The 20,887-nt window shown below is 38.2% G+C and overlaps 2 protein-coding genes across 2 annotated transcripts; one reads left to right on the top strand and one right to left on the bottom strand.

Moving 5' to 3' along the window:
* The first annotated feature begins 487 nt into the window (after positions 1 to 487).
* scyl3 (SCY1-like, kinase-like 3) lies at positions 488 to 7,299 on the top strand. Its single transcript, XM_044129153.1, has 14 exons — positions 488 to 760; positions 842 to 1,023; positions 2,522 to 2,707; positions 2,811 to 2,924; positions 3,063 to 3,119; positions 3,203 to 3,305; positions 3,399 to 3,510; positions 3,615 to 3,692; positions 4,040 to 4,179; positions 4,284 to 4,474; positions 5,016 to 5,187; positions 5,391 to 5,555; positions 5,638 to 6,428; positions 6,747 to 7,299. Exons 2-14 carry the CDS (start codon positions 856 to 858, stop codon positions 6,807 to 6,809), a joined length of 2,340 nt encoding a protein of 779 aa, XP_043985088.1. The 5' UTR covers positions 488 to 760; positions 842 to 855; the 3' UTR covers positions 6,810 to 7,299.
* A 75-nt stretch (positions 7,300 to 7,374) lies between these two features.
* lg10h1orf112 (linkage group 10 C1orf112 homolog) lies at positions 7,375 to 20,269 on the bottom strand. Its single transcript, XM_044129152.1, has 25 exons — positions 20,111 to 20,269; positions 19,679 to 19,806; positions 18,850 to 18,889; positions 18,662 to 18,750; positions 18,368 to 18,472; positions 17,844 to 17,984; positions 17,237 to 17,399; positions 17,017 to 17,101; positions 16,149 to 16,287; positions 15,984 to 16,073; positions 15,827 to 15,891; positions 15,581 to 15,729; positions 14,988 to 15,117; positions 14,491 to 14,677; positions 13,611 to 13,693; positions 13,113 to 13,164; positions 12,493 to 12,582; positions 11,842 to 12,027; positions 11,234 to 11,353; positions 11,053 to 11,148; positions 10,864 to 10,977; positions 10,434 to 10,538; positions 9,306 to 9,386; positions 9,057 to 9,206; positions 7,375 to 7,697 (listed from the first exon to the last, which is right to left on the bottom strand). Exons 2-25 carry the CDS (start codon positions 19,772 to 19,774, stop codon positions 7,488 to 7,490), a joined length of 2,766 nt encoding a protein of 921 aa, XP_043985087.1. The 5' UTR covers positions 19,775 to 19,806; positions 20,111 to 20,269; the 3' UTR covers positions 7,375 to 7,487.
* Positions 20,270 to 20,887: the final 618 nt, after the last annotated feature.

The raw sequence follows: 20,887 nt of genomic DNA, 5'->3' as shown, positions 1-20,887 counted from the left end.
ACCACTCCAATTTGATGATGTCAGGTATGCCACACTGAATTGCATGTAGTTCTCATCATTTGAAAGCACAAAACCGACATGCAGGTCCTTCTAGTGATCATCTCTTATCTGTGAACAATTTCGACCTAAATGTTCAGACACACGACATTTTCTTTAACTGAGACCAAATGACGCGTTAAATCTATTTTTTTAAACATATATTTCACTTTCCTTGCGTCTAGTTCTCTATGTTCATTTTTAACACCATGTGGCAGTCACCTGCGTTATCTCGCACCACTTTGGTTGCAACCACTTAGTAAAACATGAGGTGTATCAGTTGCGAATATGTTAAACAGTTAAAGCTAATTCAAGGATACATTTTCCGATTATAATGCTTGAATGTTTTCAAATATTATGCTTGACACTTTCTATGTATTATTTAAAGCAATTTAACCCTGTACTATCATTGATACTTTTCATCTTTATATTCTCCCCCCTGTTTGATGGTTTAGTCGTTCCCGGAAGAACCACTGTTTACAGCATCGCAGTAATAGTTGAAGGTTTAGAGTCGAACAATAAGCAGGAGTTTTTTAGGGTTCTAATATATTGTTAATACATTTGTCTAAATCAGCAGTAACCTGTGATTAAAAATGACGGTTTGGACGAGAAAGAGCGGCCGACAAGCTGGCTAGCGTTGCTGGGTTAGCCAGCCAGTGGAGAGTAGCAGCAGCTGCTAACTGAGCACGGAGCGGCTGCTGGTCCATCCAGTCCAGGATCTCAGGTATGTCCGGCTCACCCTCAAACAGGTGTACGTGTGTAAGAGACAAGCAGTCATGCCGGTTCGTTTCCCCGTATTCGACAGGAAGACAAGCGGCCATGGGTGCAGAGAGCAGCGCGGCGCGGGGCTGCACTCTGCTGGAGGAGCCGCTGCTGACCCTGCCCTCCGGATCCACCATGTACTCGGCGGTTCTCCAGGACGGGAAGCCTGCTTCTGTATTTGTTCACAAGCGGGACAATGAAGACAAAGTCAACAAAGCTGCTAAGGTGAGCTCGCATAAAGGCCTTTCTCTGGAGCTGTGGAATATTTGCACTTTTTTTTTTACTCCTGATTCCTATAATAAGTTATTGATTAGTCTGCAAAACAGTTTCGTTCAGTGTGGCGATGTAGATTTTCCCTCCTCAATCAATAAAAAAATAAATAAACCAGCTACAGACATGTTTTTATTTAATGTAAAAGTCTCTCAAAGATTAAGCAATCTTTTGTGAAACTGTCTAATACACAAGTTTGAGATTAAAATAAGTCTTCATTTTTGATAACTTTTCATGACAGCAATTTGCGCCTAGCATTTTGTATTTATCCTAACAGAGGATAAACACAAAACTCATTTGTACATTGTTTTATCCCTGCTACTAAATGACCTGCTAGGATTTCTTAAGCAACCATTGTTTGAACAAGGCTATCACTTTCATTTTGATTATGGTGGAAGAGCAGAATGGTCACTTAAATAGGAGTTTGCCTCAAATCCTTCTTCTTTTGTCAACCAAGATTATATGTAACGAAACAAGTGGTATTTTCAATACTTAATATTTAAGGAGCATATCAGGTTAGAAAGGTTGGACCCAAATCGATAATTAGCTCACTAGTGGAGAGCAATCCATAGCCAAGAAATGGCATAAAGAGTCGGGGGGGGCCATTTCTTGTAGACGATTCAACTCAAGCTTTTATGTCCAACTTAAGGTTCTTAAGACTCAGTGCCCTGCATGTACAGGTGTGTCCCTTCAGACAACTAAATAACTTGTTCAGTTTGCCATTCTGTTTTGCAGCAGCAGCCTGATAATAAACCATTTATTTTGTTCAGATGTGTTCAACTCGGAGAGGATCCTCCTGGCACTTTAGGAGATGGTTGGCAGCAGACAGATTTAATTATTTCTGTGCACATAGCTTTGAGCAGCGGCTTTGTGTCATGTAGCAGGAAAGACGCAAACATAGAGAAACCAACCCTCAGGAATAAACCAGGAATGATTTGGTAATTAATATAATAGAGCACTACGTTTAAGGGCAGAAGTGATATTTAAGTGGCTCAGGGGATAAAATAGCTTTGAGCAGTGGCTTTGTTTTATTAAAATGTGTCCTTGAACAGGAAGCTCTCAAAGTTTCTGCAAATTTACCTTCCTGTTTGCTGTTTCTCCTAAAGGTTCACATGACTTTGCATGTGAAGTCATGTTTGAAGTACTGCTGAACTTCAAACTTATCAGTCTTTATGATCAACTTTTTGGGTTTGTTTTAGTTTTCATGTTTTTGCAACTCTAAAGCAAAGAAATGTGGACTTATTTCCTTAACGAAATGTGTTTAAAAACACAATGTCCTCTTAATGAAATAGGCTTTGGTTTGACTGCTTTGAAGAGCTTGTGAACGTCTGATGCTTTAAGCTGTATTCATAAAGTGTTAAGCGTTTGAAATGCATATTTTACAGACACAAAACAAATGCAGCAGAATCAATTTAAGTGCACAACTAATTAACCCACTTTTCACGTACTGCAGCATCTAAAGACGCTGAGGCACCCGTGTCTGCTGCGCTTCCTGTCCTGCTCAGTGCAGGACGGCGGCATCCATCTCGTAACGGAACACGTCCAGCCGCTGGAGCTGCTGCTGGACAGCCTGTCCCCGGAGGAAATCTGCGCTGGCATCTACGACGTCCTGCAGGCACTCATCTTTCTGCACGAGAGGGTGAGCGAGACGAGGATCCATTTGCTTCTGTTGCCAGCGACCCGGGTGGACATTTTCTGTTTGCCTCTCTTGTCTTAAAGCCTGGATGCTTCTCGTTCTTCAGGGTAAATTGAGCCACAACAATGTCTGCGTTTCCTCTGTGTTCGTCAGTGAAGACGGCCACTGGAAGCTGGGAGGGATGGAGACTGTGTGCAAGTTCTCTGAAGCAACCCCAGAGGTAGAAGATGGAATAATGGCAAATTCATTGTTATCAAATATTCTTTGGGCGGATTTTCGCATGCATGTCAAAAGAGTAAAGAAGTTTTGGAAACTCAGTTTTCAACGGATCAGTTAATTTGACTTATTTCTGTGTCAGTTTCTAGATAGCGTTCAGAGTGCTAGAGAGGCTTCCTGTGTTCCTCCTGAAGAGCAGGTCAGTGGGTTTGACTTTATTACAAAAATGTGAAAAATATTCTCCCTCCTACATGTTCATTAAAAAAAAGACATTGTTAACAGGTGGAAGGCTTTAAAATCCTTCCAGACAACCATGCTCACGCTCGGGACTGTTACTCGTTTGGTACAATGGTGGAGGCTCTGCTCCCTCTGCTGAATGACTATGGTGAGTGGAGACGACTCGATAAAAATCTGGTTGCAAATTGTTAAATTTCACTTCATTTACTTACTCTGCTCTTCTTTTCTGTGTTCTTTCTAGTGTCACAAGAGCTCTCTGACAGTCTGACAAAAACCCTGCAGGCCGGCCTGCTGAACTCTGACCCCCTGGCTCGACCGCCGCTCAGCACCTTGCTCAATCACAGCTTCTTCAGGTTTTTGTGCATTTCTTTCACTTGCATTTGCAGCATTTTAAACTGTCAAAACTTTGATTTTAAACACATTGTTGTTTTTTTAAATTTTTTTTTCTTGTGAATAGAAATGACTTTCTGGAAGTGATGAATTTTCTGAAGACCCTCACGCTGAAGACCGAAGAAGAAAAAAATGAATTTTTTAAGTAATAATTTGTTTTGTTTAAATCTAATATTAGGTGTGCTCATAATTTGCAATGCATTGCAAACGTATCGTTTCCCCGTAAGTCAGATATCCTACATTTGTCATGTTATAACTACATACTGTAAGCTGCAAGAGTAAAAGGGGCTGAATATAAATATTACATTCTTAAAACTTTCAACTTTCATCCATCACATACAATCCAGTAAAATGTATACTTGCAATGGGACAAATGTTGAAACCGTTTTAGGAGTCTGAAAACTTTGAAAAGGGGTTGTAAATTTTAACTTCGTCTGAATTGTCTTTGGTGATTTTTTTTAATTTTTTTTTATAATTTTTTTTATATTTCAGGTTTCTCCTTGACCGTGTCCAGAGCCTTCCTGAAGAACTGATTGCTTCACGCCTTGTCCCCAAGCTTCTCCACTCCCTTGTTTTTGCAGAACCCATGGCCGTCAAGAGCTTCCTCCCTCATCTGTTAAGACCAAAAAAGGGTGATATGGCATTTTATCAAGAATATGTCAAGTTACTTGGCAAAGAGATGTTTAAACAAGTAAAAATATGATTTAAAAACTCATAATTTCACCTTTGTGGACAGATTCCAGTCAAGGTGACGGCATTGAGGATTGTCTGCTGTCTGTGTCCCTTCATCGGAAACATGTGATTCCTCAGCTGCTTAAACTCTACGAAATAAACGAAGAGCACATTCGGATTGTGCTCTTGACTCACATCCACCTCTACGCCGAATTCTTTTCCCACGATGAACTAAAGAATCAGATTTTACCTCAGGTAAAAGCTCTGTTCTGTGTTATTAATGAACACATACAGACGTCAAGGTGTTTTGGATTTGTTTCAATTTAGTGCAGTGCAAGCACCAGAAAATCATAGGTTCTAGTTGTAGTCTTTGGTCCTGTTGGTTGGGGCAAAAGCTATGTTGCGTATTATCAACCAAATTTGACAATACATGTCCTATTTTTTTTTATTACCAAATGTTACTTCTGTTATGGTGATTGCAGTATTTTTGGCATGTAAACCCCACTGCCATCACTTACCTACTCCTGGTTGTGAAGTTGGTAAAATAGTAAAAAAATAAAGACATTTCTCTTATTCTTACACTTCTGGAGTAGTTATCTGTACCTTCATTTCTCAACCTTATTTTCATATTTTTGAAAGTTTTGTCTGCACCTCTTTGATCAACTTCTATTTTTAAGCATTCTTATAAATCCGATTATTGCCATCTCCATGTGAATGCAACCCAGTGCTTTATAAACTGTTTTATATAAATTTAGTTTCCACTTTTTTATTTTTTTTTTCATTTTACTGGCTACAGGTTTTGTTGGGCATGAGAGACACCAATGACTCTCTGGTTGCCATGACGCTGCAAAGTCTTGCTGTGCTGGTGCCTTTGCTGGGAGCTCACGTGGTTGTTGGTGGAGACAGAAGCAAGGTCTTTAAACGCACAACACCAAGTTTTACCAGGTCTGCAGAGGTCACACCTGAAAGTAAGGAACTCCTTATTGAGATAAAGGCTGATGCACCTATTGTTGGACTCCACGTTTAGTATCCAAAAGGATTATCCAGATTAATTTAACCCATTCTAAAATGTGTCAAATAATGTCTTCTTACTAGCATATAGAGGGTAGAAACAGGTTTTACTGACAGCACACACTAGCACCACTAATGATATTTTACTTGTCTTCCTTAGCTTCTCCTGTCCACATAGTTGGAAGCTCAAACTCGCAGATGGTTCCACCCTCCAAAATCCTGAATATGCTTATCAAACCATCAGAGACCAAAGGCTCGGTCCTCAGCCACATGGGAAACTCGACAGGCACACAAGAGAAGCCGAGGGTGATTCCGCCATCATCTGGTAAGACCTTTATGCTGTTTAAGTTGGGTGTCGACTTTATTGTAGCTGAAATTCAGTGTGGCCTCTTTGTTGTGTTTTCCAGATAACAGCCGAAAAATGCCTTTAGCCTTAAACGGCTTTCATCAGAATAACAATAGACAGGAAGTGTTCCTCGGTTCGGAGCGGGCTGACAGGCTAGAGGGTCCTGTGGAGGACTGGCCTGACTGGACTGAAAACGATGTGGGAGAAAGTAGAAATGCGCAGTCTGTCCACATCCACATTGAGGCATCCGAGGGAGCTGATGCTATTAGCAGCAGACCCCCAAATGAAAATGCAGAGGAGGAGCCTTGGGATGACTTTGAGGACCCTGAGCCTACGTTGGACCTCTCCCCTACAGCTCCTTCTGCAGATTCACTGATTCTAACACCTTCTAGAGGGAGCACCACTACATCCGCTGATCAGATTCCTGAACTGTCGACACTGAAATCCTCTAAACCCCTAAAGCTGACCTCGGCGCTCTATCAGTCGACACAAGGCAAAGATACTTCCTCATGGGACAATGACTGGAGTCAAAAGGATTTCCAAAAACCACTAAGGCCGTCAGCCCCAGTGCCCAAATCAAAGGTGCCAATGAAGAGTGACAGGACAGGAGGTCTGGGGGATGAGTTCACTATTAAGGTGAAAAAGAAGATCGAGAAAGACCCAGAACTGGATTTGTTTGCAGACATGGTGCCGGACATCAAGTTATCTTCAACCGCTCTGCTGCCTCTAGAGGAGAGAAGTGTGCATGTTGCAGGAACGTCAGCAGTCTTTTCAGATAAAACTCTTGAGACGGGCTCATCCATTGATACTGTAACCCTCACTGCCAAGTTTGCAACAGCTAACCCGTCTGAGGTGGGTTTTTCAATTGTTATTGAATCCATTTATGGTAGATGAATCATTATATAGAGACTTATTATTTTAAAGTTGTATTTGTAATTGGAAAAAACAATTCAGTTAATGATCAAATCTGTGTGGATCACTAGATTTATTATGTTTGGCTGTCACAACTAATTAACTTGCACAATTGAAAGTCTTCATTTTGCTTGATGATTTATGCCCAAAGAATGGTGGTTTTATGTCTGAAACAAGTTTCTATGACTTTCAAATTTTTAATAAAAAAATTTTAATGAAGATTTTTCACTTGTTTCACTGTGTTGGTCTGTTTTTAAGGCTGAAGATGATGGCTGGGGACACGGAGATGACCTCAACTGGGAGGATGAGAATGCCTGGTGATGACGACTGACACAAAACTCAACCTGGAGCAAAACAGTCAACCACTGGAAATCTTTAATCCATGCACCACATCTGGAGTGCCACTATCCCACAAAGCTGGAAGAAGCTTCTCATAAAATGATGCAGTCTGATCAAGGAGGGCCTAAATCTATTGTCACTGTTTATTGTGGAAACGTGATGATACATGGGCTGCCCGACGGTGCTAGACTTGGGACAGAAGAAGCCATTTGTAATTGTTTGCCAGTTGACATTAATCACCTCAATAATGGTTAAAGATCCTAATTCTAGAGGTAAATGTCATTGCTTTCATTTGCTCTTTTTTTTTTTTTTTATGTGCCAACTCAACTATTAGCGTTAAGCTCAAGATACATTTTTAGCAGGACAAAGGTTGATTTCTTAAAGGCTTGCACTTTGAATGAATGTGAAATAGAAAATCTATTTATTTGAGCTTTTTGGTTGGTGGTGAAATAAATATTTTGCTGCAAAAAAATTTTTTTCTGTCTTTATGTTATGTAACAGAACCAATAATAAAAAAAATATGGCTGATAGGATCAATTGCAAATGCTCAGTATTTAAAAAGATTTAATAAACGGCATCAAACACAGCAAAATAAACTAAAACTTGGCACAGATCCAATTCACTGTACAATAAGTCTTGAGGGGTTTTAAAATAAGAGTGCTAGGTTGTGTGTCTGACTGAAGTGATTTCTCTTATGAGGGTCATCAGTTGCTGAAGTTTGGCTTTCAGCCATGCTGGAGGTGGTGCCGTCGTGTTGGCTTTCCTCTCCACGAGAGCATGAAGGGCTTTTAAAGAGTTCTGAGCCGTCTGGATGTGGCGGTCGTACTCCTCCTCTGCACTCGTCTCCTGTCGAGCTCTCTTTGGGCTTGGCTAAGAGGGAGGAAATTACAGGGACAGTAAAGTTAACTCACTGTTATTTATTTCCCTCTCATGCTTAAAGCAAAAATAATGGAAGCAATCCAGGTAAATGTAAGCTGGTTACAGATTAAGAGATTTTGTTGAAGTATGGACTAATGAAATAAAATGTAGCTTTTGGTTACCTTTTTTTTAACAAGCATGAAAATACCAGTCCAACATTTTCTTCTTTTACCATGCCTGATTTTATGTGACAGCAGGGTTTATGCAGGGTCATAGGTCTTAAAAAATGACCAGAGTTCCCATCAGAGGGCTTAGATTTTATTTAGTTAAGAACAGCAATACCTGTAATTGATTCCGTATATTGTACCTCTGCTTAAGTAATTAGGGTGTTATTACACTGTGCCAAAACTTTAAGGCTCCATATGTGGGACAGGAAACTGCTCTGTCGGAAGGAATTCATCGCTGGCACACTAAAATATATTACCATAAAACAAGGCACATTCGACTCACCACACTGTAAATAATAATTAATGCAAGAACAAGTCCTAAGGACAAAATGAGAAGGAAGAAAAAAAGCTTATGGTGGGACTTTATCCTCATGTAGGAACTATTACACTTCATGTCAAGTCCAAGTTCCATGGCTGCCATGGCAGTTAACGCGACGACTGCTCCTAAAATTAATAAGGAATTCTTTAATTATCCCTGCATCAATTAAAATGGTCGATGCCTTTACACCAGTCCCCATCGCTATGAGTTAGACCCCACTACTGCCGTCATTTTCAAATTTTATCATATGAAAGGCTGGATGTTCAGCTGAGCAGTTATGAGACCATCGTGAGAACAGAAGTGGATTCAGGACACAGGCCTGAGCTGAGATTGAGTTCTGTGAAATCTGACAGTTCATGCACCTCATAGCAGTGGGAAGGTATTAATTCAAGCAGCAGTAGGGAGTCTCTGCAGGTATTAAAAGCAGAGTGAAAGTCCAGGAGGAGTGGTGGATAATGTTACGCTATCCATTGCTAGCTCCTTCAGGAAAGTGTATATTTAATCTGGCTTGAAAAACACATGTTCCAATAGTTGACTAAACCATTAATTGGTATATTTGTAGCAGAGGCTACTTCATAAAAGGCAAAAGGTTTGGTAAGAAATGCAGAAAAAAAATCAACTTAAATCACAACAAAAAAAAAAAAATCCAACACAAGTTGCCAAAGTTAAATTTAACTTGCTTAAGTTACTAAGCAAGGCAGGAATAGATTGGCATTTTTTGTTTTATGTTTAGTTTAAAAGCAGGTTGCCTCAGTCTGCCACCAATTACAAGACTGTGCACATTTAGAGAGATGCCATAAATCTGAGCTCAATGATGCTGCTAACCTCAGAGTCTGTGAAGGCTTCAGTTTCAGCAGCCTGTTTGTCAGAGCCACTTTCTTTGCTCTCCAGTTTCTTATTGTGTTGCTCGATCACCGCTTTCTCCAGTTTCAGCCTCTTTAGCCGTGACTCCACATCTTCCAGTAAATTCACCGTCTACAAAAAATAAATTAAAAACATACAATATCCACGACAGCCTGTTTTGATCAATCAGATTTAATCTCAATACATTCTAATTGAATGTTTATCACCAACCTTGCTTAGGTAATTGATCACTTTAGTCTTTGTTTCTTCCACACACAAACTCTGGGAAATGACCTCTTCATGGTTTGTATTCTTGAACACCACAGGGAGATAATATGTTAAAGTCAGGATGAAGCACCTACAGTAATGGCCAAAAGTTTAATGAATGACAGATTTTGCTTTTCAGGAAACTCTATAGTGTCGTTGTTTAGCCAAATTGTTTTCATGGTGTAGTGGTCTAGATTAAACAGTTCATGACTCTTAATGATAGGAAAAACAATCACTCAAAATGTAATTGTTTTCATACTAGCCACTTAGTTATCACTTTGCCCTGAGACATAATGGTGCATCATTCACCAACTCATTGCTCCAGGAGGAAGCTTTGTCGCTTTCCTTAAACATGGCTGTTTTTGGACAAAATTGTGAATGAGCCAATTCATCTGAAAGAGAGAATGCACTTAGGATGTTTCACTGTCGATGTGACACAAAGTGTCCAGAAAAATCCTTTTTCCAGATGTCCAAGTCAACAGGTAAAACAACTCCGATCTTGTTGCTACATGCAGAAGTCAGTCTCCCCTTGTTGTTTTTCTCGGAAAGAAATAGCTTCTTTGCTCCTCTTTGAGCAAGGCTAGAGTCCAGATGTTTACACCTCACAATGCATCCAGAAACATTGCACATCATGCAATCCAAAGCTCTATAGATGAAGATCCTGGCGCTTATAGGACTCTCTTAAGTGCCTTGAAGCTTTGATCAGAGCAGCTGAACCTTGTCTTGAAGGGTTTATTTGTTTATGATCTGTTTGGAAGCAACATCCCTCCCTGTGAAGCACATCTAATGCAAGCCAATGACGACAGCTGCTCTTCCCTTGTCAACACTTTCCCGAGTTCATTGCAAGTGTGTTATCAGGTCACTTTGTGGCAGGACTAAAATACTCTGCAACTGTTTGTTTTGTTTTTTATAACTTTGCAGTTAACTGTTTTTCATCTAATCCCTTTACAGAGCAACATACAATTAATGCAAGTTGCTGAAGAAGTTTCCAAAAAAAAACAAAAAAAAAAAACAAGATTTCTGTCAATCTCCAAACAGTTGGCCACAAGTGATCATTTGAGAAAATGTGCAATAGTGAAGTTTATGTGGTACCCCTGCAAAGTAAGAAAAGGCCTCTAGGGTGTGCTGATGTAGCAGCCAAGACTCGTCAGCCAGAAGGGCTCCAAACAGACCGCTCAATCTAGGAAGAATCTGGCCCTGTGGGACCAAAATATGTTAAAAATACAGTTTTAAGTCTTTAACATGGTGTTGCATAGTTAGATAAGACAAGAACAGGACTAACAGGTTTGCTTAAATCGTTGTAAATAAGGATATGAGGTAAACATGTGTACTACTGTACGTTTCAGTGGGCCTACACTCAAGTGTTTTTAAAACTTTTTTTAATTGTATTGAAATTAAAATAGAAATAATGTAATGTTTTAATTAAGCCCTTAAAAAGTTTCACATTTTTAATAAAGTTACAGAAGTAAATTAACTTTTTGAAGACATTATAATTAATTACGATGTATCTGTACTTTTTTACCTGACAGTCTTCAGGAAAACTGATCTTTCCCAGGGAGGAGAGAAACCCCAGAGCAGCCAGCAGTAAATAATCTGGACATTTCTGAGAAACTACAGCTTCCAGACACAACAGACCCTAAAATAGCAATGAGCTGTCAACAGAAATATCATGAACTTTTTCACCCTTTAATGTGTAAAAAAATAATGTTACCTGAGAAATGGTTTCAAGTTTGATGTTCTTTACAATAACAGTTGTTGCTGACAAGAGCAGCTTCAAAGTATCCTGGAGCACAAGGTGGGTCTGCAACTGTTTTAAGACAAGTTACACAGAAATAATTCTTACATTTTTTTTCACTAATTTAGTGTGTGTACATTTGTGTGTTTTTTGTCACCTGACTGGGATTCATTCGTGACCACAGCTGTGTAATGATCCTCAATACAGAAAATGCACACTGTTCCTCAGGAGAAGGATGCCCTCGAAGCAGAGAGAGGAGCGACCCCAGCGCTGCGTTCTGGAACCGACACAGACATTGTATGAAGAAATCATAAATTTTTAATATCACAGATTTCCACCCTGCTCCACTGTATTGTTTTCTACCCTGAAAGTCATTCAGGGTAGAAAACAGCAGCTGAATGACAGCAGCTAGGCAACAATCCAGTTGTCCAAAGATGAGGTAAACAATCTACTAGTAATTGTTTTAAATAAAGTTCGACACTAAATGTGATTTTTTTTTTTCATGTTGTATGTAAGTAGATAATTGTGAATCTGTCCTTAACTCACTTAAAACAGAACAGATGTCTGAATAATTTCCGTGGAAGAGCACGAAAGTAAACAATCACAGAGGATACCAAATGTTTGACTAAGTCAGCGATCTTGAATCTCGGAAACAGGCGTATCTCACTCTTGAGCCCAACCATTGTTTCCATTTCAGTTTTGGCGCACAGAAGCAAAAATGTTTTGAAATACTGGTAAACCTCAAATATTCAAGACTGTCCTCACCACTTTGTCCACTTGTCCCAGTTTGTATCCTCCGTCCTCCCACTCCATTAGAACCCTTTGCATCAGGGCAATGATTTCTGTCTCCACACGAAGACGGACATCCTGAGAAAGAGCTCTGAGGAGGACGTGATGCCACACGGGAAGATTTTCCACCTTTGATGGTGAGAACTCTGCCACCAACTCCAACTGGAAAAATAATTCTTAAGATCACTGGTTCTAATAATAAACAGGGTGGGTAGAGGCTTTGAAGAAGAATCCAGAATATGAGATTTATTTATGTCATCTCTTCAACAAGAAGAGATGATCCTGGGATTTTTGTTTTTAGGACCTTTTCTTTTCCCTTTGTTTAAAATGTCAAAATTCTGTCAACTGGGATATTGAAACAATGTAAAACCAACAGGTAAACCTCATTTACTGTCCTGAGATACTAGATGCTTTGACAAACAGCAGAGCATCAAAACAAAGCTTTATCCTCAAAGTTATTGATTGTCCAACAACTTCCTAGTTTTCCAAACTACTTAAAATTTATCTTCCTCTTTGTACATAGCCAAAGGGCTGGACTGACCAATAAGTTAAAAATTCCACAACCCCGGCTTAGGGTTCTTTCTCATAACCTAACCATTTTGCATTTCCGATCTTAATGACTCTTACCTGGTGGCTTGGGGTCATGAGGAAAACCATACGTCTCAGTAGCAATCCCAGGTGTAACAACTGGTAGCACTCAGAATTGCATGCTTTCACCTAGAGGATGACAAAAGAAACAGACAGGAGATAATGGAGAGTTAGGAGAGTGAAAGCTCACATCCAGCAAAGACAGTAGAATTACCCTTTAATAGACACTGAACTAAACCTCCAAATCACCAAATTCAGGTGTTCTCCTAATTTTCATACACAAAACATGTCTATGAAATCCAGTGTCTCTTAAAAACATCCGTGAAGTTACTGTCTGGAGACAGTATCTACAGACCTACAAACATCAGGAAATTCCAATGAATCCTGATTTTTCCACAGAACAGACCATGGAATGGATCACCAAGTCCAAGCAGCTGCAGGCAAACCTTGATATCCGGTTTGTGATAAGTGTCACGCAAACCAGAACTGGACTACGGTAGATAACTTTAGAGGGTCATATCATGCTGCTCTACTTGATGAGCGTGGTTTAGATGGTTACCAGGAACATGGTACTTGAAAGTATTAAAGATCAGGTGTGAGTATAGGCAAGCGTTTCAATACTTGTGTCAACACAGTAAATGTGTTCTAGTTTTACCCACCAGCTGAGCAATAAGCAGGACATGATGCAGGCAAAGTTCTGCTGTTCCATATCTGAAAGAATAAGTTCAATTAAACAGTCACTAATGTTAAAAATGCTTACTTGCAGACAAAGTTAAACAAGTTAAACAAACAAATGGTGAGGGATATGCATTTACGTCTTTGCAAATTAAGCTGAAAAATAAAACTTTAGCAAAGTCCTGGAAATGTATTAATGCAGCCTCTTGTGACTCTCCTGGTATGTGTAGGTGCTATAACAATTATTATAAGATACTGTCTTTGTATCTTTCATCACTTTGAGTTCACAGTTCAAGCCTGCAAAAGAAGGATTCTGAAATAATATTCTGTTGGTAAATGGGTCAAATAAAAACTATTTTCAATCTGCAAAGAGTTTAACTACTCATTATTTAGTTGTAATGAGTAGAAAAAGCGGACTCCTCAATTTAAGTGTAATTTTCAGAACTTTGATTTAAAATAAAAGGCGTATTCGTTGCACTAACCGTGCTGTAAAGCACCACACATCTACTGCCAACAAAGCTGTTGGAGTATCAGCCTGCAGCACAGCATCCATCAAACAACGCTCCTAATAGAATAACAAGGGAAATCAGATCAGCAAGAACCAAAAACCACAAAGCACCACAGGAAGACAATTAAAAAAAACAAAAATATTTAACAGACATATCAGAATGAAAGTGAAAGAGTAGCTTATCTTGAATGAGGGGAACACCCACATGAAAACAAAGGCAGTTTTTTGATTGCCAAACTAAATATTTGGTTGGAAACTAACCTCAACCCAAGACTCCATTTCAGAACCAGAATCCTTACAATTAGACAGTTTGTGCAAGTCAAAATTTAAGCTCAAATGTACTTTCCTCCAGCAGTAAAATACTTATTTTGTGTTTCCCCCTTATATGATTTAAAGACTTTTCCAATAAATAAAACTTGTCACAATTTAAAAAAAAAAAATTAAGAATATTTTTTGCACCTTTTTTAGATCAAATAAATGATAATTTGGTTCCACTTTTTGATGACATGTTATTAACAGGACATTCAAACTGAATTCAAAGTTGTACAATGCAAAAAGTAAGGATTGGACTCTCTTAAATCCTACATAGAACATGGGTATTTTGATTAAGTCAATAATTCTCTGTGGGTCGGATCTGGAGGTTCTAGGCCACACATTTCAGAATTTCAGAAATTATGGTGGCTGTTGCTAATATGATAAGGAAGTTTAATTTTCAAGCTTCATTGACATACCGATGTTAGTTTTTCCAGTCCGGTCTGAGTTGTGGCTCATTGGTGCAATAAATGTTTTAATTATATTCATAATTGTTAACTTGTGGATACAAGTTAACAAGTGGTTGAGCGTGCAGGCCTTACTAGTACAGGAAAGAAGACTGGAGGGAGCACAGCCACACTGGCACAGAGCTGTACACAGATGTGTTGGTGCAGAGTGACTTCGACCTGGGCCTGACCCTTCAGCATCACCCCTGGCAACCGAACTGGTACTTTACGTTCAGTGTAGCATTGTCGGAAGCTAATAAAGATAGCCTGGTAGAGAGGAAGCCTAGAAAAGGGAGAAAGAACAAAGGACAATGTTTTGATACTCAGCCAACTTAAACCTGCTTTACTTTAACCTGATAATGAATCATCTGTTTTATACAAGCTCACTGTACTGACAAAGACTTTATTCTCAGTTTGAAAGATTAAATATACATATAATACAATCTGAGAAAACACAACAAAATAATAGAATGACTGCTGGCATACATTAGAGTAGACTTTAAGATAATATGGCAAAACTGAAATAAAAACACTAATTATCAGGGATCCTTAGAGTATTCTAAAAACAAAACCACTGAAGAAATCCTGATCACCTCGGTGTGTCTTCTGGAAACTGACTTCCAGAGTACCAGAGCTCCATCACTTCCTGTGGTTGGCTGAGCAGCTGTCCCAAAATATTCACCAGCATGAGTAAATGTGGAAGCTCATGCTCAGAGCTCAACGCTGCAGGCGGAAAGTTGTGAAAATGTTAATATCTCTTTGTTTTGGATTCATAGCAAATACAGACCACAAACAATAAGCAGTCTATCCAGTCCGGTCGGAGTTTTCTGAGATGGAAAATAACGGTTTCCACCTCAGAAACAACGTTTTATTGAAAAAGTAGCTCATAACCGATGTCTGCTGTTTTGGCTTTGAAACAACTTAGTTGCAGTTTCTTCAGGACTTGACCACTGTAGCAGTTTTTTACCTTCTAAAATGTCATCTTTATCAGAAAAATGAAATGGCCTACAGAAGGAAGGTCAGTAATTTACAGTATTTATCTGCTAAATGTAGAGAAAACAGAGGAACAGGCTATTAATTTTAGAAGGAAAAAAGATCACGTCTCACCAGTAATGAGAAATTTAATACAAATACAAATTTAATTTTGTAAGGAATTCAATGGACACTTTTTAAAACGTAAACTCACACAAGTCTGGCTGCAGCACAACTTCAGCAAAGGGCCTCAAAGGCAACAGCTGAAGCAGGAAAGCATCCATAGGAACCAGAGCTGATGCACTAAGCTCCCCAGCCAGAGCTGTGGGCAGCGACGGAGCACTCAAACTTGGAGGAAACTTACTGAAAGACACCAAGTTCATCATAATCAGAAGTATGCCTGGAATCACAGAATAAATCTTTAAAAGTTAAATCTCACTTTTTAAGCTAACATTTGTACCTGAATATCTGGAGGTAGAGTTGGAGAAAGCAGCTGGATTTTTTTGTCAGAAAATATTTAAATTCCTGTTATGAGAAGAAGATTGAGAGAAAAGTTGGTAATACCTAAAATCAAGACAGCAACACGTTACAAAATGTTACAAAAAAGGTTTCAGTACCTTTATGTAATGAACCAAAGTGTTAGCGAAGAATCTGCACATCTTTGCAGTTTTCTGGAAAAGCTTGTATTCCGGACTTTGAACAGTTTCCTGCAACAGGTCCAAAGTACATTAATAAGCCAGAGGTTTGTGGTACTTTAAAATATTTAATTAGATCTTTCTAACCTGCAAACCTGCCAGCTTTATCTGTTCAGCCATCTCCACACAGCTCTGTAAGGAAGCCAACAAGTTGTCAGACAAGCTGTTGACGATATCGCCATGGTGCAGCTGTTCCTCCACCAACGACTGGTACTTCAGGCTCTGTCTGAACAAAATAATTTCAAACATATAACTATGACATATGTCGAAAACTGTTAGCTTAAGTTAGCTCCATTATCCTGCAAAAATATCTATGATGCTTAAATATTTGCACATTTTGTCCCAATATAACCACAAACCACACACTTTTATTGGGATTTTAGTTGATAGAGCAGTACAAAGTGGAAGACACATTTGAAGTCAAGCAAAAGCGGTAAATGGTTTTCAAATTATTTAACAATTAAAATAAAATGTGTGGTGGGGATTTCTCTGTTAATAGAAGACGCCACAAATCTAACCCTTAACAGAGCAACAAGAAGAAACCAGTGAAATGCTGCAGAGTTGTAACTGGATCAGCTGCTAACCTTCCAGCGGGACAACAACCCTAAACATACAGCCCAGTGATTCGATGTGATTCAAAACATATTCATGTACTAAAATGGCCCAACCAGAGATCTGACCAAAACCCAACCGACAATCTGTGGCAAGACTTAAAAACTGAGCTCCTGTTTTGCAAAGAAGAGTGGGTAAAAATGTCAACCTCCATAGAAGACTTGAAACTGTAAGTACATTCCTTTCCTTACACTTTATGAATATAAATTGTGTTGGTATATCACAACCAATCCCAATGGAAAAAAAAAACGTATCTGTAATGGGACACAATGTAAAGAAAAAAAAAGCTCAATATAGCTCAACAAAACATGCTTACAGAATAAAAGAACAAAAAAGGACTTACTTAATGAGGAACTTCCACGTGTTTGCATGCAGTGCAATGTCAAGGTTAGAGATAATGGAGCAAATATCGAGAAGGCTGTGAATCACTGTAAAACATTGACAAGTGAGTTTCAAACTGCATAAAAAATACCTTGATAAAATAAAGTCAACAATTTCACAGTGACCAATGTTGCAATGAAAGACAGAAGGATGCATACGCCCATACACACACGTAGACACACCTGTAACAATGTCAGAAACCTCCTCATCTGAGGCGCTACTGTCCAGAGAAATCCTATCCAGGACCTCCAGCAGACTCTTTTGCAGGGAATATGCCTCCTTGAAGAGTCCTTGCAGCAGATCGGCCACCAGAGACAGACGGCCACAATAAAGTATCTCACTATCCTGTGGACAGAAACACAGACAGCATGGTGTTGAATTCATTTTTATACTAGTTACTTATTTGAAGAAAATAAAAACAGTTACCAAAAGTAATAAAAATATGCACTAAACATGTAATAAAGGTAAACACATTTAGATACCTTTCAACTCACAGAAATTGAGTCAGAGGGTATAAGTTTGCTATAAGTAAGCTAGATTGATTTGTCTCATTCAAGCTCAGAGTATAAAAGTTTAAACTTCCCTACTTTTACCTCCTTCCCAACATTAACTGCAGGAAGAGGAATTAACGTTGGAATGTTGGAATGGAAGCTCAATCTATACTGCTGTTGGTTTTGGCTTCATTACTTGCAAATTATGGAGAGAAGGCTTTCCTTAATTCTTTCCCGGAAGTTAGAAAATACACTCTGTTTAATTTTTTTTTCATGAGATCCAAACTAAAAAACAAACCTTGCAGTGTTGAAATGTTTCTCTCAGGACTTTAAGGATGCACGTCGGTAGCGAACGGATAGCATCCAAACAAAGACCTTCTTCAAATGAGGCAACATGGCGCACACAAATGGAAAGTGCATCGATTAACTGCACCATTGCCTGAAAGAGACAAAATCTTAGTCAAGAGTGAGCTAGATGAAAAGTTAGTAATAAGAGAAGAACCAAATAACTGGCCAAAGATTAGAACCAAATACAAATTTTGCCATGAGCTGAACATGCATTCTGTAAATGCATTAAAACTAAGAACTTCTGCCAATTTTGAACATTAAATGCATTACGTACTTTGATAGATTTTTCTGGGACTAATTAAAATATATATAAAAATTCATCCAGATTAGCGATTTAATCTTTGACGTTTAATTTGGAACCACTTAATAATCTCTTCTTCAAAATGAGTTGGAATCTGTAGGCCAGATCCTGAAGGTCAGAAAGACTTTTCATGAGGATCTAATACTCTTTCTAATCTCACTTTGTATGCTTACCCGTAGAATGTTCCTTAGAAAAGTACACAGTTCAGTGTTTTGACTCGAAAGCTCGCCAACTTGATTCATAATTTCTTTCATCATGTTGTCGAACATTGCTACTGCCTGCACACATTTGTGTAAGACAAAAGGAGACAAATTGTTACACTTTTTCAGAAGACTTGTTAATAAATTGGTAAATCAGACGTCAACAAGTACCCACAATACAGTCTTAATACCGCAAGGAAATAATATGGAATACTTTTTCTCCCTTTTGAAATAAAAACCCACAACATAAACTAATTTTCCATTCACCTTGGGTAGGATCTTGGAAAAACACTCTTCTTCCAGCTCTGACAAACCAATGTGTGGCAAGAACATCTCTGTAATTATCTTCAGTATACCTGTGAGAAATTTTACGTTAGAGATGGTTCACGGGAGGATTGCTAAGAAAATAAATACACAGAGATGTTTAATAATTAATAAGGAGAATAATTACTCACGTAGGCGATCGTTCCAGGTAGCTGCCTCATAATGCAAAGAGTAGAAACAGTCAAGAAAAGCTCTTGATTGCATTTTGTTTTAATATCACAATTCTATTATGTGTCAAAAGTGTCACCATTCTAGTAAAAAAATATAAAATATACTTATATATGTATAAATTTAAATAATGTTGGAAATGCACATATTGAAAAAAATCACTAAAGTTAAAAATAGTATAAATGTTAAAATGATCAAAAGCCATAGCATTAGTCTATAGAAAAAGCTGATGCCAATCATTTGTGAAATAGATAGACAATTAAATGTGGAAATCATTATTTAAAATATAAATTCATGTGTTGAAAGAATATATTATAATCTCACTGTGTGGTGTTGCAGTGTATTGTGAATTTATTTTAAAGGTCAACATTACTCAGTTGATTAGACAAACACTGTCTGTAGTTCAACTGCTGTCCAGGTTAACAAATGTTAGGGTGCATTTGACACCCTAACAGTCGTGATGACTGTAGCACAGGAAATATGAATTTGATAATTAAATACTGAAATAGTTAATAACTTAAAATTAATTGAGGTTTATGTGTGAGTTACATATTTGCAAATTGTGTATTTAATAAATTACTCATCTATATAAAATGTGGCAGTTTTTATTAAATTTATCATATACATTGGAATTTTTCTAATACGTTGAACCGTTCATGAATTACGGTAAAGAGAGAGTTACACAAGCCGAATCCTGTCACGAAAGTGTGTGTACGTCTGACTCATAAAGCGTTTCACAACATTCCTATTTGGATAAGAATGTGAATCATTACATGCGGTGTGGAAGGATATTGTAAGTTTAGGCAGGACAGACTTGAGCTTCTGGCGACAGGTTTCCTGACTCCACTGCACCACCTCATCCAGCAAAGATGTGTTGGTCTGGGACATGATGAAAGTAAATCCGCCGGTGTTGGTCAACCCTGGCAGAAAAAAGGTCGGGGATTTTAGGGCCCTCTCTGAGGGATGGAGTCACTAAAAGTGACTCCCATTCATATTCACCAGTAAGTACTCTTCTGAGGGACAAAGTGTTGTTAACATCAAGCTATTTAAAACTTTGAATAGCGAGAAAGAACCCGAGAAAACCGTAGCTTTATAATGCAAGCATAGCTCAATGTTACTATCAATGTTAGCTTGTTAAAGGTAAACTAGTTACTCCTTGAACTTTTACCGAACACGGGACTGAATTTTTTAGTACGGACATAGATTAAGCTCAAGTTTCTTTACCTGTGTTTCTCCTGACGTCACATGTATTCTTTCTTTCCTATCCAAAAAGCCATAAACTTTTTGTTTTAATTGCCAAAGTAAAAATACTGACGGTTTATTTTCGACAATCATAACATTCCGCGCGCCTGCGCTTAAATCGGATATGACGTCAGGACTACGCGAATCATCGCATATTGTGCTGATTGGTTGGTGTCAAAGGGTAAGCCAATGACAAAACTAAACGCGTTTAAATCGATGATAAAAGCAACATTGGGTAGAAGATTTTTTTTTTTTTTTTTTTTTTTTTTACTGCAATGAAAAGCATGCTTAGTTTCACTCACTGGTTCTTGATTTGGATTATTAATGCATTAACGCAAGGGTGCACTCAAGTACTGGATATAACAAATGGACATATGGATCTATTTCTGTATTAAATATCCTTAATTTTATTAGTCCTGTGTAATATTTAATTTTTCAAGAAAAAAGTAAAACGCTTGAAATATAATAAATAAATAGAATAGAATAAATAGAATAGTTGACGTCACACATCAGGCTTACTATATTTATGTTAAGAAGAGAAAAAAATTAAATTGGTGGTTAACATCAGTCCAGCATCTTCTGACCCACAGTTACAGACGGCAACAGAAAAAGGGGTGAGCTAGCTGTGATTGTACAGTGTGATTTAACATAATTTTACATCAATAATCATATATCTTTAATATAAATAGCAACGAGTAAATATTTTTAGAAAAGACAAATACACATACATATTTCACATTCAAAGACTATAATTAGCAA

This window comes from Gambusia affinis, linkage group LG10 (genome assembly GCF_019740435.1).
Source record: "Gambusia affinis linkage group LG10, SWU_Gaff_1.0, whole genome shotgun sequence".
Taxonomy (NCBI): domain Eukaryota; kingdom Metazoa; phylum Chordata; class Actinopteri; order Cyprinodontiformes; family Poeciliidae; genus Gambusia; species Gambusia affinis.
This window is presented reverse-complemented; position numbering and strand designations above follow the sequence as displayed.